A 16,132-nucleotide genomic window follows, 5' to 3' on the forward strand; every position below is an offset into this window, starting at 1 on the left:
AAGTAGAGCCACAGATTCTGTAGGACCCCCGGCTAACAAAGACCAGAAAATTTTTAACGTCATAAGCAGCCAAAAAAGACACGAGACTTTCAAAAAAATTTCATTGAGCGCGAGTATATCGGATTAGCTTTCAGTATCGAATACTTCGTCGCTTTTCTTTTCACGGTTGATCATGTTTGGACACCGCCCTCTTCGCGAGAGACACAACACAGTGTAGTGCTCTTAAAAAGAGCAAGGAAATGCACGCTGAAGTAATGAATAATGCTTATATACAGCAAGATCGCTGACGGGATAACATGCAGTGATACTTGCCAAGTTTGGCAGGATGGAATATATACAGATGCACGCATAGACATGACCTAAGCCCTCGCATGCGTAGGTCCCATTCATGCAACGGGCACATTCCTTGGCTTGCGCTTCTCGAGACGCAGACGACGCCTCCACTTCATCCGGCTCTTCTTCATCGCACGCTGGGTTCTCTCCAGAGGGTAATTGACAGGAGATTCACCACCAGTAAATATCATGAAATCGTACAGGAAAGCTCCCATGAAGGCGCCGGCCGTTGCACCCACCCAGGGTCCGTAGAACCAGTACGGATTCAGGAAAAGATCATTGTTATAACCCAGCGCAAGCAGTGCGAGGCGTGGACCAAAGTCTCGACTGGGGTTAAAAGCAGCACCGGTCTGATAGGCAAAGGTCATAGACAGACAAGTAATAACAAGACCGATGATCAAGGAGTTCATGCCCGCACCCGGTGGAGCATTTTGGTCGTCACCCAGAGCAAGTACTGTCACGGCGAGGAAGCATGTTCCTAGGAACTCGGTGAAGAATGCTGTCGCAGGGCCAATCCAATTTTCCCGCTGGTTGGTGACGAAACTATTGATGATTGCGGAGTCGGTATTTGTGCTGATGTAGTAGTCGATCGAGTGGTAGTAAAGCCCATATGCTGTTAGGCCAGCACAGAAGGCGGCAATGAACTGGGCTGCAAAATACTCGGGCATTTTGCGCTTGGGGAAACCACGATAAAACCAGAGCATTGTGGTAATTGCTGGATTGAGATGAGCACCAGAGACACCACCAGAGATATAGATACCGATCATGGTAGCGAAGCCCCAGGCCCAGGCGGTTGTGTTGGGGTTTCCCGCGTTTGCCACCGTGACCGACAGGTCTGCACAGAAGCCAATGGTGAGCTGGACATAGGCAGCAAGGGCCTCCGCTAGAGCTTCGCGATGATGCGTTCGAATGACTGACCATGTTGTGTGGTTGTTGTGTACTTCGTCTTCGACCAGATCTTGGATCAACGGGTGTAGGTCCTCTGGGCAGGTCGCTTCATCAAGAGCGGGGATCTCAAATTTGGTGTCCGGTTCATCATCTGTGTGTAGTTCTGGCTCCTCAGGCACCGTTCGCAATGGGTCATCGCTAAGGTACTCTGGCTGTCTCCTTGGTGATTCATCTGTTGCTTGCGATCCTGCTTCCTCAACAGTCGAGAGCTGCTCCTCCCTGTTTGAGGGTCGTCTCAACCGAGTCGAAGAAGTGCGAGACAAACGTGATCCTTGTCTAATTGATCCCGTCTCCCCACTCAGAATCTTGTTCATGAATGCGTTCTCACGTTGCAAACGCGCATCTTCAACCTGCGCCGCCATCTTCCGCGGGTCGGCAGTCTTATCAATCCGACCCTGTTCAAGGTCATTGGGGTCCACATCCAAGCCGAGTCGCTGCGAGTTCTCGGCAGGCAACTGCGCATTGGCAAGATTCTGGAGCAATTCATCCTTGGTGGGCACCATGCCTGGCCGCACAACACGAGGCAGCGGCTTGGCCAAACTCCACACGGGTTTGGCATTGTTTGCCTGCTCATAGGATGGGTTCAAATCGGCATACCCAGGTTGCACGAAGGGCTCATGAGAGAGCCGCATTTGCGGAGTCTCATCTGGGCCAGCTAGAGTGAATTTCCCCTGTGTCCGATCTGCGAGAGTAGTTCGAGGGGTCAGACTCGGCACTCCACTGCCACTTCGTCTCGCTGCTGAGCTGCGTCTTCGGATGCCAGAGCTAGAGGTACCTTCTTCGACGGTCGAGAATACTCTAGTAGGGGAGACGGCAACATCGTCGTCGACTCCTCGAGATCCTCGGGAGACCCTAGTTGGTGAGATAGGACCTTCGCTTCTGGCTCCAGACTGATGAACGATATGATTAGAAGGCCAGTGCTCTTTCGAACGGAAATTCTGCTTGACTCACCACAGCTCTCGGCCGTCTTGGGTTCTCTTCATCCATGATTGCAGTCGATAGCCTCGAACAGACCTCTGATCGACGACTTCAATCTCAACGGTCTATAAAACAAATGCCAAGTTGCCAAGATAAGAGAGCCCGGGGGATCCGAGAGGATCAACACGTCTATGAGAAATTCACAAAACGTGATAGGAGAACGTAAAGAAAAGTGGAGATGAAGGTGTGGCCGAGAGGAAAGAAGAGAAGTCAATTGAGTGCAATGATAGAAGTTAAACCAAAATATACGAGCAGTCAACCTCCCTCCTGTTCCTCCTCAACACCAGTGGAGAAACACCCTCGCCAGCATCTGCGAAGGTGCCAACTTACGCAATAGCTCTTCGATCATCGCGACAATCCTGCTCTTGTCGACAAATCTGCGGCGAGGGAGCCGGTTCCCAGGCAATAAGAATTTGCCGCTGGGTGGTTAGTTCCTGTCCTGACCCACCAGCTGCTCAACGCGTGTTACTGATTGAACCGTGGACGACCCGGTCGGAACCCATTGTGCTTCGCCCTAACAGGCACTCGCAGCGGCTCATCCAACGACAAAGGTTCTGGCAGTGGGCCTCATAGAACTGTCGAGTGTTCATCTTCCGTCCTACCCGAGATGATAAGCAATGTGCTGGGGTGCAGTACTGAAGTTGAAGGAGATGCACCACTGTTGCTTATGATGGAGGATTGCACAACCAGTCCAAAAGGGGGACAATGACGTCATGTTGTGATCTCCACTGCTGGCTCATTCTGATTTTGGACATGGATCTGACTTGTTTTTTTCGTCAATGGACTGGACAGCTTTCCCTGACCTGATCATAGCTACTAGGCTACCAGTTTGCATTCGCCCAGTTTATCAGATAGAACCCACGTCTCCGATCCACCCTCCGAGTCTTTCAGCGCAACGTTCGCGATGTGAATATCTTTAGTCTCACGCTCATCTGCGTGAGGGCCCTCCATATTGAACTTCTCCTAAGTCCTTGTGGTTCCAGTCGCAGCTGTGGTGTTCTTCTTGGCCGCGAAATCGAGGATACCTTGGAACATGGCCATCGAATGGGCTGATTCAAGTGAATGCTCGGATGGGTCATTCGTAACCTCACTCACGTTGCACTCATGATCATTTTTCATAGCATCGGAAAGAAAGCGAGTGTACTCGTCGCAGTCCCATGCAAGCTCTCTGTTTTTCATCTCTCCAAGCTTCCGGATCACAAGTTTCTCCATCTCAGCATGATCGTCGTCGCTCAACAGGGCAAGTCTCTCCTTCCAGTCATTTTCGGGGTCATTTGTCGGACCAAAGATCTCCGCTCTCCCAGCTGTCCTTCATGGGACCAGAGAGCCGTTGTCCCTCGCTGATCTCTCCTCTTTCGATCGCGGCATCTTCACAATTGATCAGTCCTTGAAGGAACATCTTCAAGCGATGTCCGTACACACTCTTCCAGTCGTCGAGACGTTCGGGCCAGTACTCGGGCTTTTCAATGGGAAGCCACTACGGTGGAGACCGGGGCTGCGTAACTAAACTCCCAATCCAACACACCAACGATATGGTCCTCCTGATCCATGATCACGTTGGCAGGTCTTAGGTTATCACACCATAGTCTAAATGGGCCATTTTGAAGAGAGGGATTTTGTTAATCTCCTCTCTGTTGCGAGTTTGGGGAACATCCGTCTGGCTACAAACTTTCGCCGACAGTCGTCCGCAGACTCGATCGCGTTGTTTCTCTGGTGATGGAGATGTTGGACGAATGATTCTGCGACAGACTGTAAATATGAAGCTGAAGTTGCGAAAGTCGCATCTGGATCCGGCAAATGTGTTGGAGGCAAAGTTCCTGTAACAACCATTTGCTCCATGTTGAGTGTCAGGGGTCGGTATGCCACTTCCCACCTCGACTCGTCCTTTTGATGAAGCGACCCTGTTCGAGAAAAAGTCAGCATGGGAAGCTCCCGAAGAATGTCTGCGAGCTGACGATACAGCATCTCCAATTTCTCCTCTGCGATACCAGGATCGAGGATTCCGCGTAGATTTGTCGGGCGTCCGGGCGTGTTCAACGAGGCATACATCGTGGAGTCATGTCTGGCATACTCCATTATGATGAATGGTCTCATTGACAGTTGACTTTCTTCTGCTCTTCCTCGATGGAATACCCGCGGAACCGGGATTGAAGTGTGTTCTCTGAGATAGCTCATGACAGCGACCTCATTCCAGATCTTCTCATTGGGAAATCGAAGGGTCGCAGGCAGAGGGTAGCGTATCACCGCCGCTGGAGCATCTTCGAACTCCATTCGGAAGGAGATATTGTAACCACCCTTACCAATCACTGTAAAATCCACAGGTCTAGTAGGGTTTGAGCAGCTGCGCCTCCAATCTCAGGCCTGTAAAACTGGTAGATCCAGTTGTCGACAATTTGCTCGCTCTTTACCCATGCGACATCGTCAAAACTCATGACAGGATGAACATTGAACGACTTAACGTAGACTAAGAAGATAAATACTCGAATGGAGAAATGTTGACCAGATCATGGCCCAGGAGGCGTGAGGTTAACATAATAGATAGGGCGATGTTTCTGAAAGAACCCTTGGTCGTATAGCATCTGAGACTCTGGTTATGATCCAATAAAATGACGCGTCGAGGCCTTGTCAGTCTCACACGATTGGTCACTCCTTGAGGTCCTATTTTTCGGCTGACATTTCATTGTTTGAAGGCTCCTAGTTCCTGCGAGGTTCCAACGGCTGTCACGGATGGCTATTGGGCATTATTCCTATGCTACATATATTCGGATTTGTGATTGATAGTTGGAAGATCTAAGGGAGTCAATACCAAAGCCACGAGAATTAGCCAAGCTTGCTTAACATCTTGCTTGGCCAGCTTGGCCAGCTTGGCTTAGGAAGGACAACCCCGGCGAGTGGGCGAACTGCCGGGGTCCAGTTGCCAGTTGACGCGCCAAGTGCTGCCACCTCATGCCCTGCAAATAAAATCACGACCAGAGTGCCAAATGAGTGCTTTTCCTTGCTGAGAGGTCTTCAGGGGGAATTGTCAAAAAATTGCAAACAGCTACTGGTCAGTTTCGAATGGATTTCTACGCACGTTCCGACTCGGTCTTGGCTCTGATAGGTGACCCTCGGTCGCACCGCTCCAACTAGGCCAATCGCGGTCGTAGCGTGCAGAGAATCCAGATTGCTATCGCACGATCGCCACCATCATTCCAATGCCACTGGTCCGTGTGTCATCGAGGAGGTTAGCACGCGGGGCAAAGACGGCTGGACCGCGTCGTTCAAATTAAAGCGACATTTTCTTGGTAACGAGGGGTTTTTTTTCGAATTTCTTCTCTTTTTTCCTTCAGACCTCCTTTGAAACTCGTTCGTGCGACCGGGAACGAGTCATGGATCATCTGAAGGATACCGAGCTCTCCACCGTGGAGGTGGATAATGGCCCACAGGGTGAAGCGCCGCAGATCGAGGTTCTCGACAAGACTGAGCAGCCGATTGCTCCAGATCAGTTCGATGAAAATTATCGCACGACCCGGAATGAGATCTGGGCTTATTATGCGTGCGTGCGATCATTGAGCGAGATGCAACGGTAACTAAACACCAGGACTCGACAGCTACTACATTGGCAACAACGGGCTATCATTATTCAGTGAGTAATCTTTATCATCGCTATTCTGATTCCCAAAATAAATCGCTAATCAATGAAACTCCATTCGCTAGACTTTGCACCCACTGCATTCCAGAATTTGCTCTATCAAGCGGCCCCATACGATGGCATCCTGGAATTCCTCGGGCGTCCGCGCTCAATCAACAGTATTGTGCTGCTATCCAATGGAATTTCCTTTGCCATCCAAGTAGTCGTGTTCCTGGTGATCGGTAGCTTCGCTGATTTCGGTAACTGGCGACCGAACATTCTCATCGCGTTGTCTGTCGTCGCATGGGCTATCGGCTTTGGCTGGCTGGGAGTTCACACTTCGGACAAATGGCAGGTTGGCGTTGGACTCTACATTGTCGGCCTCATTGCCTACCAGACGACCTTGACTTTCTGGACCGCTGCCTTCCCAGGTCTGGCACGGAATACGATTGAAATGAAGGAAAAGGCCGACGCTTACGTGGCTGGAACGATCACGCGCGAGCAGTATAACTATGCCGATACGATGATGCGCAGCCGTTTGGCGAACATTGCCTTCTATATTCAATCAGTGGGCGAGATCTTCATCCTGGCTGTCATCGTGGGAATCATGTTCGGATTGGACGTGAACGCCAGCCAGGCCAACAACAACTGGGGTCTCAGTGTTCTGATTGCCTTTGTTTCCGGTGTCTGGCTGCTTGTTTCCTTGCCCTGGTTCTTCCTTGAGAAGCGTCGACCTGGTCAGGATCCAGGCAAGCGAGGCATTCTCATTGCTGGTGTATGGCAACTTTGGGATGCTATGAAACAGATCTGGCAGTTGAAACAGAGTCTGATTTATCTCATTGGTAAGACCATCATGGAAACAAAAAATGGACAATGATTGACAGTTCATTCCTACAAATAGGCTACTTCTTGCTCGGAGACTCCTTGAATACTACTGTCACCGTGATTGCGACTTTGCAGAATAGCATTGTTGCATACAACACTCTCCAGCTGACATATCTTCTGATTGTTGGCATCGCAGCGCAGGTGAGTCCCTCCTCTCGCAGAAGACTATTTTCTCGCTTCATTTTCACTGATTGTGCATGACTTCAGGCGGTCGGAATTTACGCATTCTGGTGGGTCCAGAAGCGCTTTCACTTAGGAACCAAGACCATGTTCAACACCATTGCGGTCGCCATCATTCTCCTCGATGGCTGGGGTATGATCGGTATCTGGACCGACAAGTTCGGCTTCCACAACGCGTGGGAAGTTTGGGTGAGTAAAAACTCCCAAGATTCTACCCATCACAACTAAATATCCATCTGTATAGGTCTACCAAGCATTCTATGGTCTCTTCATCTGCCCCTGGTACAGCTACTCCCAAATCATGATCTCGGAAGTCACCCCCCGCGGCCACGAATTTTTGTTCTTCAGTCTCTTCAGCATCATCGGCAAGACTTCATCATTTATTGGACCTCTCGTCTCAAGCGCTATCATTGACGCCAGTCCAACTGGCGACAATTCGGCACCCTTTTACTTCCTTTTCGCCTTGAGTGCTGTCAGCTTTGGTGTCATGGTCTTTGGCGTTGACCTTCGCAAGAGTCAAACAGAGCAGGAGAAGTTCCTGCAAGATAAAAAGCGGCGCCTTGAGGACTCGGCCTCTTCGTCCACGGTGTGAATGTGTACATGAGGTTATGATCGTTCGGATTGGTGTTGGAACTGTACATAGTTAGTGATACTGCGCTTAGTAAATGATTTTCGCCTGTAAATGACTCTGTACTAGGTTGACCTGAACATACCAACTAGAATTTAGGTCATCACAGAAATTTTCAAATACCATGAAAGTTTATTGTATTGATTCTGCGTGTATAAGAAAGAAGACGAGAGAGCTTCAGAACATTGAGAAAGGTGGCGGAGAAGGTATGATGGCCAAACAAGGACAAGGGTGGTTTGCTCACCAAGACGTCTCGGCAATTCCCCCATGCACCATTTCGCATTAATAATCTCTTTTTCTTCGGTATTTTCAAGCACCCGACAGATCCATTAGTCCCGATTTCTCGGGCCTTTCAATATTACTAAATGGCGTAGAATTAGACCATTTCAGTACTCTGGTCATTCGGCGCCGAGATGTGTTCAATTCTCGGCCCCGATCCAAAATCCTACTTTTTCTATACAAGGTCCTTGCCACAGCCTACTTCTTCGGCTTTTATTCCAATACCATTAACGAATAATCATCAATTTGTGAACACTTTATTTCAAAAAGTTATCTGTCACAATGATTCCCTCGACCAATCACCCAGTTATTGTGGTCGGCGCCAGCTTAGTCGGTTTATCTGCAGCCCTATGCTTGGCCTCACATCAAGTTCCGACCATCGTTCTCGAAAAACACTCTGGCAAATCGCAGCACCCACGTGCAATTGGTTTCACTTCCCGAACAATGGAGATTTATCGCATTCTCGGGATTGAGAATAAAGATCCCGCGCCTGAGGATTTCAAGCTCGAGCGTGCTCACGTCGAAAGTCTGACTGGAAAGTGGCTCGATGAGTCCTCCTGGTCCGACACGGAGAGAAAGCCAAAAGTGGAAAAGCCAGTGAAACCAAATCCACGGTCTTCCGGCCCAAAGAAAGAGTACTCGGTTGAACGTGCCTCGGCTATCCCGCAAGACAAGTTGGAGCCTATGCTCGAGGCTTTGGCTTTGGAACGCGGCGCAGATATTCGTCGCCAACAGAAATTGATCCGTGTGGATCAGGACCAAGACGGTGTCGTCGCCACAGTTACCGATGCCGAGGGCAATGAGCAAAAGATTCGTGGTTCCTACCTCATCGCAGCAGATGGGAACCGCAGCACCGTCCGAGAACTCCTTCAGATCCCCCGACACGGCCGTGGACACATGCAGACCTTGAGCAGTGTTTTGTTCCGTGCACCTATCGAACAATGGACCAAGGGTTTTTTTCAGTTTGATATCGGTCAGCCCGATCTTAAGGCATTCTTGGCTTCCTACAGCGACGGGCGATGGGCCTTGATGTTCAAGGATGCAATCGACCGCGACGAGCAAGCTCTCCGAGCCGCCATTTATCAAGCTGTTGGAAGATCTGACTTCCCCGTTGAGATCATCACAACTGGCCGTTGGGAACTCACAGCTCTCGTAGCCGACACTTTCCAATCTGGACGAATCTTCCTCGCTGGTGATGCCGCCCACACTTTACCGCCTAACCGTGGCGGTTACGGCGCAAACACTGGTATCCACGACGTGCAAAATCTCGCATGGAAGCTCGCAGCTGTTTTGTCTGGCAAGGCATCGGCGAAGCTTTTAGATACGTACGATTCTGAACGACGTCCTGTGGCACTTCTACGACATGATCAGATCTTTGTCCGTGCCGATTACAAAATTCATTTGGACACTGCCACTCCGGCTGGAGAAAAAATCGACGACGATGCCATGGAGTTTGGCCAGATCTATCTCTCTGAGGGTATAATTGGCGCTGATAAAAGTCTGCCTCGCGCGAAGAAGCCTGATGAATGGAATGGTCAGCCCGGAACCCATATGCCTCATTTCTGGGTTCTGAAAAATGGGGAGAAGATTCCTACCCTCGATCTTCTTGGTCAGGGAGCATGGACCCTGATCTCGGAATCGGATAAGTGGAGCGAGGCAGTCTCTACTGTCAACGAGAGCTCATCCATTCCACTCGAGTTTGTCCATTTTGGAAACAGTGTGCAACTCGTTCATGGAGATGACTTCCAGAAACATTTCTCAGTCTCACAGTCTGGAGCTGCTCTCGTTCGACCGGACGGGTATATTGCTTGGAGGGTCGAGGCACTCCCCTCGAATGCGGCAGAGGCTCTGAAGGGAGTGATGTCGAAGGTTTCTTTCAGCACCGGCGGACCTCAAATTTGATTTGGTCCATTTTGGTTCGTCTGTCTTGCAGCTTTTCATCTCTGTGGGCCAGTGTGAAGAATTTCATGTATAGCATCAGGAGGATTCTTTTTGTTTTCTAGAATAGATAGTATGTATAGTAGTTGTTTTGCAAATCAATCATCATCTTGGAAAATCTCACCACTTCCGATAGCCATCCATAAATGCCATCCTTCCGTGATCCTGTTCGGGAATATTGAGGAGGCTTGTCGTAGTTTTCATTCTGTCTCTGTTGCACAGTACCAACCGTTACTCGCATCACGCATATCCTTGCCAATCATATAGACCGTATCACCATCGGGTTTCATTGCGGGTCCAATCCCGTGCAACCTGTTTCCTCAACCAGGTGTGATTTCAGTGGTTAGCCGTGGTAGTACTTGAAAGTCTTCAAGGGTTCGAATTGTTCGAGAAAACAGATCTGTGAGAGCTTCGCCATGATGTGGGTGATGTTGTACGATGAGATTGCCTCATGGGGCGTCGTTTCACCCGCTGGAAATCGGGGTTGAATGGCGACATCAAGTCCACTATGAGGTGTTCATCGTGGTAATGGTTTTTGAGGTCCAATATAAGTGTCCTGTATAGGGCAACTGGGACAAGACAGGTCAATCTCATATTTCCCACATGTAAGCAGCGTAATTGTCGTACTAACACCTTTGATTTGAAGACTCATCTTGGTCATCTCAAGGTTGACCCTGTTTGTCCCACCGGCCATGGTGTGGCAATAACAGAAACTGCCAGCACCCAGTGTGTCACCGTTGCCTTTCCAGATGATTTGCAGTTTGGACGGCACCTTCCATATTGGGCAGCCAAAAACACGCCTTCTCTTTTATCTGACTCGCGCCTTCTCTTCTCTTTCTTCTTCTACTTCTTCTTCTTCTTCTTCTTCCTCCCCACCTTTTCCTTTTCTCCTCCTTCAACGTTCTTTTCACCTCTTCACCTTTCGGCAACCTGCCTTCAGCTGCTTCACCACTCGTGACTCCCCTGCTTACCTTTCACTGGGTCAAAGTGGACCTCATTCAGCATGACTAGTTCCCAGCGCCTCGTGGGCACCGCCGACCTCAACCTCATCGAGGCTCCGGTCACCTGGCGTGCCTACCTGATCTGCGGTTTTGCCAGCTTCGGCGGTTTGTTCCATCACCATCTCCAACACATGTACAAGACTCAAAGGCTGACCCTTCTCTCACTTCACAGGCATCCTTTACGGTTACGACTCTGGTTACATCTCTGGTGTCCTTGGCATGGACTACGTGAAGGAGCACTTCGGTCATCCTGTTCCCAAGACTGATGAGAATCCCAGCGGTTTCCTGATCGCCAGCTCTCGCAAGTCCCTCATTACCTCGATCTTGTCTGCTGGTACCTTCATTGGCGCTCTGCTTGGTGGTGCGGTTTCTGAGAACATTGGTCGTCGCCTCACTATCATGCTTTCCTGCCTGATCTTCGCTATTGGTGTTGCGGTTCAGGTTGCTACTGTCACCGTCGGTGGTCTTGTTGCAGGTCGTTTCGTTGCTGGTCTGGGTGTTGGTGGTGTCTCCGCTACAGTCATTCTGTATGTCTCCGAGATTAGTCCTCGTAAGGTGCGTGGTCTGCTGGTATCTGCCTACCAGTGGGCTATTACCATCGGCTTGCTCGTGGCATCTGGCGTCGACCAGGGCTGCAAAGATTTGGATTCTCGTTCTTCGTATCGGATTCCGATTGGCTTGCAATTCATTTGGGCTGCAATCCTCGCCGCAGGACTTTTCCTTCTCCCCGAATCGCCTCGTTACTATGTTCGCTGTGGCCGAATGGAAGATGCCCTTGGCTCCCTTGAGAGAGTCCGAGGCCAGCCGAGAACCAACCCAGCTGTTCGGGCCGAGCTTGCTGAAATTAAGGCCAACTTCGAGTACGAGAAGCAGATTGCCAGTACCTCGTGGGCCGATTGTTTCAAGGGCGGTCTTTCTCCCCGTGGTAACCTGCGCCGAGTGATTGCCGGAACCTGCCTGCAGATGTTCCAGCAGTGGACTGGTATCAACTTCATCTGTAAGTACACTTGTGGAGGAGACCAACCTTGAATTGTTCTATCTAACATTTGCAGTTTACTACGGTACCACCTTTTTCCAGTCCGTCGGTATAAAGAATGCCTTCCTTATCTCGACCATCATGAACGTTGTCAATGTGGTTACTACTCCAGCCTCTTTTTGGATGATTGAAAAGCTTGGTCGCCGCATTCTGCTCCTTTATGGTGCAGCTGCGATGTGTGTTTGCGAGTTCCTCGTTGCTATCATTGGTGTTACAAAGGAGGGAAGCCAGGCTGCGTAAGTTGAATTACACCTTTGCCTGTGATCAATTAACCAATGATTATGTATTCTATCTACAGGAGTACCTGTCTCATCGTTTTTACTTGTTTCTACATCGCTGCCTTTGCGACCACCTGGGGTCCCGCGGCTTGGGTCGTTGTTGGTGAGATTTACCCTCTGCCAATCCGAGCCAAGGGTATTGCTCTTGCCACTGCCTCGAACTGGTTCTGGAACTGTGTGATCGCCGTTATCACTCCATACATGGTTGACGACAACGAGGGAAACCTAAAGGTGAAGGTCTTCTTTGTTTGGGGGAGCGCTCTCTTCCTGTGCCTGCTGTTCGCCTACTTCTTCATCCCAGAGACGAAGGGCCTCACTCTGGAGCAGGTCGATAAGATGCTCGAGGAATCCACTCCTGCGACCAGTGCCAAGTGGAAGCCCCATGACACCTTCGCGCACGAGATGGGCATGGTGGACAAGATTGAGCCCACTGTTAGCCAGGAGGAGCATACCGCCAAGAACCTGGCCGGCACTGAGCACATCCGCGCTGTCTAAGGGCACAAGGATGTCGTGTAGCGACTGTGGCGCTTTCGCCATTGTTGCTAAATTTCGTCTGCACTTCCACCATTAGGGTGATGATGGGCGAATATCCAACCATGTTTGGAGTTCTTCGAGTTTGCGATGCTTGAGTGGAGGAGCGATGGAATGGAATGGTTGGGGACTGAAGTGGTGGAATGGTGGACAAAAGTCGTGAAATGGGGGGACTGAAGTGATGTTCTGGGCACAATTGGTTTTAACCTTACAAATTTACTCTTAGCGATTAACTAATAGCCACAATTCAACTATTACCAATACCATCTCCGTTGTGGCAAAGTAAAATAAATGCTTGGTATTGATCATTCTACAGTAAATAGGCCTTTGTCGAAGGCACAGGGAAAGAAAGAAAAAGTAAACGTAAAGGTGAACGCCAGACCCATGCTCTGCCAGAAGCGCCAAATTCCAAACAACGTAAAAACCGACGAGTATCTTACTCCTCGTCGGAAGACACCTCCTTGGACTTGCTCTTCTTCTTTTTCTTCTTCTCTTTGCGCTCGGCAGCATCCTCTCCATCGGCCTCGGCCTCGCGCTTGCGCTTGCTCTTTTCCTTTTTTTCCTTCTTTTCCTTCTTTTCCTTCTTCTTTTTCTTCTCGTCCAGCTCGGCAGGAGTCTGCTCCTCGGGCGCAATGAAATCCTTCTCCCGCTCGCGCATCTTCTCCTCGCGCTTGACGCGCTGGCGCTCGATAACCTCCTCCTTGTGTGCGCGGTCCTTGGCCTCCTTCGAGAGGAAGTACTCGCCGGACTCGATCTGCAAATCGACCTTGCTCTTCTCGGGCGCGGGAGGGAAGGGAGTGTACACCTTCTTCTCCTTGTCGGTGACCTTGAAGGGAACACGGCGCTTGGAGAGAGTACGCTTCTTGAAGTTCGGCAGGAAGCGGTCCCACGATTCGGTCGCTAGTGTCGGGTCCTTGGCCAGCTCGCGCTTGATCATGAGCTCCTTGATGTGGTAGATCGGGTGGATGTTCGCCATGCAGTCGTCGACGATTCGTCGCACCTCCTTCAGACCCTTGAAGGGACCCATAACCGAGACTGTGTTACCCTGAACCAAAATATATGTGTCGGTGAGGAGTTCCAAAGCCTTGAGTGTGGAACCGTTGGGGCCAAGGATACGCTGTCGCCGCTTGACGAACCGCTCCTTGTTCCGCACCTGGTTGCGGATCTTGATGATGTCGCAGGCCACATCATCCTGCAGAATCTTCAAGGCCTGGGTAACGGGGACACTTCGGGCGAGCAACTTGATCAGATCGCGTGCCTTCAGGATCGCGGCTGGGTCGAAGGTCTTGCGGGTTGTCTTGACGGTCATGCTTCCCTCCACCAAATCGAGTGTGCAGGCGATTCCCATCTTCTCCAGCGATCGGGTAACACCGGGCCATGCTTCCTTCAGGTATTGTTCGCGGTATTTGGGGAAGAGAGTCATGAAGGAGGACTCCTCGGCGAAGTTTCCGCCGACATTGTGTTCGGGCTTGAATTCTTCGATCTGGATTGCGCGAAGAACGAGTTAGCCAAGAGCAGTAGTCTTTATGGACTGGTGGAGTTTAGCATACCTTCCACTTGTCGATATCGTCCGTGTCCCACGGCTTGTCTCTGTTGTGAATGGACGGCATTTTGGTAGATGTGCAGCGTATAGGATTGGTGATGGTCCGCAGCTCAATGAAAATCCGCGCCAACTTTTTTTCTCCCCGCCTGCCGCCTTTCCCAATCGGGAACTGCTGGTGCCCTGTTCCTCAGGCCTCCAACCATCTTGCTCGCCAGTCGGATCGGGCGCTTGAATCGTGTCTCACAGTTGGTACTTTGGCTATGGAGCGTGGCACATTACACATGGTTGGTCATTGAATATCGGACAATGAGTTGTTCTAGCTTATTCCCTATCGCTCCAGTCAGACTTTTCTCGGGGAAGAAACCAATTCTATTGTCTGATTACATGTTTTATGTTGATTATCAGAAAATCATTGAATGGGCTCGGCGAGGAAAATATACCAGAGCAACAAGCTTTCAATTCCACTATAATTGATGTCAACGAGCTCAATGTTAATGACCCATCGTAGCTGGTCCCTAGTTCGCCCTTTCCGAGCCCCTGGAAGGGACCCATCAAGTTAGTCTCGGGTAGGTCTAGACCATCCGTGTTGTAGAAGACTGAGCACACTGAAATGCAGATAGGCCCGGTACAGTACGCACCAAGCCCCATTGATCCCCACTGAGGCTGTCCCAGATTGTCTTCCGCGCGGATATATCGGAGCTTTCGAGGCATATCTCAATCTCTCTTGGGCGCCAAGTGCATTCCAGCATGAACTCTAATAAGGCGCTTGATCCCGCACCATTGGAAAGGGGATGTCTCTCCTGACTCGTAAAGAACGTCAGGAGCCCGGCTCAGGCACCGAGTTCCGTTTTTCTCGTGGCACTGGCCCAGCACCAGACCTCGCTTGTCGAGGTATCTTGCGTCGGCTATGTAGCTTGGTATGCGAGCATAATAGGGCCATCATCTAGAGTTCCCGAGGCCCCCCAGGGGTATTTCCTATTCCAAGGTTAGTCTAGTTCCCATAACATAGGGTACGGTCTGAGCGATTCTGCCTACCATCCACGCATTGCGTGTCATAAATAGGTAGCTCGTGCGGTAGTAAATAGGAGTATAAAGCGTTTCTCAACATGATCGCTTGTCATGGGCTTGTGAGGGCTTGCTTCGAGAGTATTTGTTGACTGCTTCCCGGGATCCTTGGGCAGGTATCGACAGGGATCAGGGGAGAAATGGTTCTTTGCGAAGATCAAGCCAACGAGAGATCTGATCTCATATGCAGGCCCTGGTTCTGGAACTTGGAAGAGACTGGGGAAACGACTGGAAGGACTTAAGGTTCCCCTGGTGCCTCCTTCCCGACCATCTGGGTCTGGAACCCCCTCTTTCTTTTCTTGCTCGCTTAGCCCGGTTCTTCAATCCATCTTCTGAACCAGCTTTGGTCTTTCTTGTGCATTCTCCCAAGCTTAGGAGGACCAGGGATCGTGCAATATGGGGAAACAAAAAAGGGAGAGACTCCACGGACACCTGGCAAGGTCGAGTTAAGCTACCGCGGGAGGCTTGATTCAACGCCCATCTCGCCAACCAGCCGCAGAGCTTCTATCAAACAACTCGCTTGATTGCCCGTTCCATCCTGCATGGACTCTCTTTTCTAGCTCATCTTAACGGTCTGCTTGTGGTTTCCAGATCCGGTCTGCTTGGTGATCGATCCCGATCCGCATGGGGCCACGATCCGATCGATCTATCGCCTGTGGCGTCCTTGACTAGAGCACGCCACGCGAGCACAATCATCCCCGATTCCCCTGAATCAAGTTTTGCCTTGGCAGTGGACTACATCTGATTTTGCGTACATCAGCCTGCATGTCAAGACGCTTTTGTGCGACCTGAACGATCTATCGCGCATCAACTTCTGGCTCGGGAATTCGAGCTGTCCTCTCGAAGAGGGCCCAGCCAAACGGCTAGCTCCGCTTCGGAACTGTGATGCAGTTTGGACC

At 50.5% G+C, this 16,132-nt stretch overlaps 6 protein-coding genes across 6 annotated transcripts; 3 read left to right on the top strand and 3 right to left on the bottom strand.

Moving 5' to 3' along the window:
* Positions 1-386: 386 nt before the first annotated feature.
* Positions 387-2,268, bottom strand: N7473_001311 (MIP/aquaporin family protein; the record flags this gene model as incomplete). Its single annotated transcript, XM_057147251.1, has 2 exons — positions 387-2,171; positions 2,233-2,268. 2 exons carry the CDS (start codon positions 2,266-2,268, stop codon positions 387-389), a joined length of 1,821 nt encoding a protein of 606 aa, XP_057015137.1.
* Positions 2,269-3,222: 954 nt separating this feature from the next.
* On the bottom strand, positions 3,223-4,691 carry N7473_001312 (phosphotransferase family protein; the record flags this gene model as incomplete). Its single annotated transcript, XM_057147252.1, has 3 exons — positions 3,223-3,568; positions 3,929-4,582; positions 4,630-4,691. 3 exons carry the CDS (start codon positions 4,689-4,691, stop codon positions 3,223-3,225), a joined length of 1,062 nt encoding a protein of 353 aa, XP_057015138.1.
* A 936-nt stretch (positions 4,692-5,627) lies between these two features.
* On the top strand, positions 5,628-7,526 carry N7473_001313 (putative autophagy protein (Atg22); the record flags this gene model as incomplete). Its single annotated transcript, XM_057147253.1, has 6 exons — positions 5,628-5,794; positions 5,850-5,884; positions 5,956-6,711; positions 6,771-6,895; positions 6,962-7,123; positions 7,179-7,526. 6 exons carry the CDS (start codon positions 5,628-5,630, stop codon positions 7,524-7,526), a joined length of 1,593 nt encoding a protein of 530 aa, XP_057015139.1.
* Positions 7,527-8,123: 597 nt separating this feature from the next.
* N7473_001314 (uncharacterized protein) lies at positions 8,124-9,743 on the top strand (the record flags this gene model as incomplete). The annotated part of the gene is made up of 1 exon (XM_057147254.1): positions 8,124-9,743. One exon carries the CDS (start codon positions 8,124-8,126, stop codon positions 9,741-9,743), a length of 1,620 nt encoding a protein of 539 aa, XP_057015140.1.
* Positions 9,744-10,782: 1,039 nt separating this feature from the next.
* On the top strand, positions 10,783-12,589 carry N7473_001315 (sugar porter family MFS transporter; the record flags this gene model as incomplete). The annotated part of the gene is made up of 4 exons (XM_057147255.1): positions 10,783-10,885; positions 10,953-11,777; positions 11,833-12,052; positions 12,115-12,589. The coding sequence occupies 4 exons, from the start codon at positions 10,783-10,785 to the stop codon at positions 12,587-12,589; spliced, it is 1,623 nt and encodes a 540-aa protein (XP_057015141.1).
* Positions 12,590-12,892: 303 nt separating this feature from the next.
* N7473_001316 (KRR1 small subunit processome component) lies at positions 12,893-14,263 on the bottom strand. Its single transcript, XM_057147256.1, has 2 exons — positions 14,176-14,263; positions 12,893-14,108 (listed from the first exon to the last, which is right to left on the bottom strand). Exons 1-2 carry the CDS (start codon positions 14,233-14,235, stop codon positions 13,062-13,064), a joined length of 1,107 nt encoding a protein of 368 aa, XP_057015142.1. The 5' UTR covers positions 14,236-14,263; the 3' UTR covers positions 12,893-13,061.
* Between the last annotated feature and the right edge of the window lie 1,869 nt (positions 14,264-16,132).

The sequence above is a fragment of the Penicillium subrubescens genome (assembly GCF_028828155.1).
Source record: "Penicillium subrubescens strain IBT 31985 chromosome Unknown utg000001l_segment0_segment0, whole genome shotgun sequence".
Taxonomy (NCBI): Eukaryota; Fungi; Ascomycota; class Eurotiomycetes; order Eurotiales; family Aspergillaceae; genus Penicillium; species Penicillium subrubescens.

Bases quoted from the DNA above. Each gene is read 5' to 3' on its own strand.
- N7473_001316 (XM_057147256.1), bottom strand. From the start codon at position 14,235: ATGCCGTCCATTCACAACAGAGACAAGCCGTGGGACACGGACGATATC. The intron at 14,109-14,175 runs GTATGCTAAACT...CGCGCAATCCAG, and splicing joins ACGATATCGACAAGTGGAAG to ATCGAAGAATTCAAGCCCGA.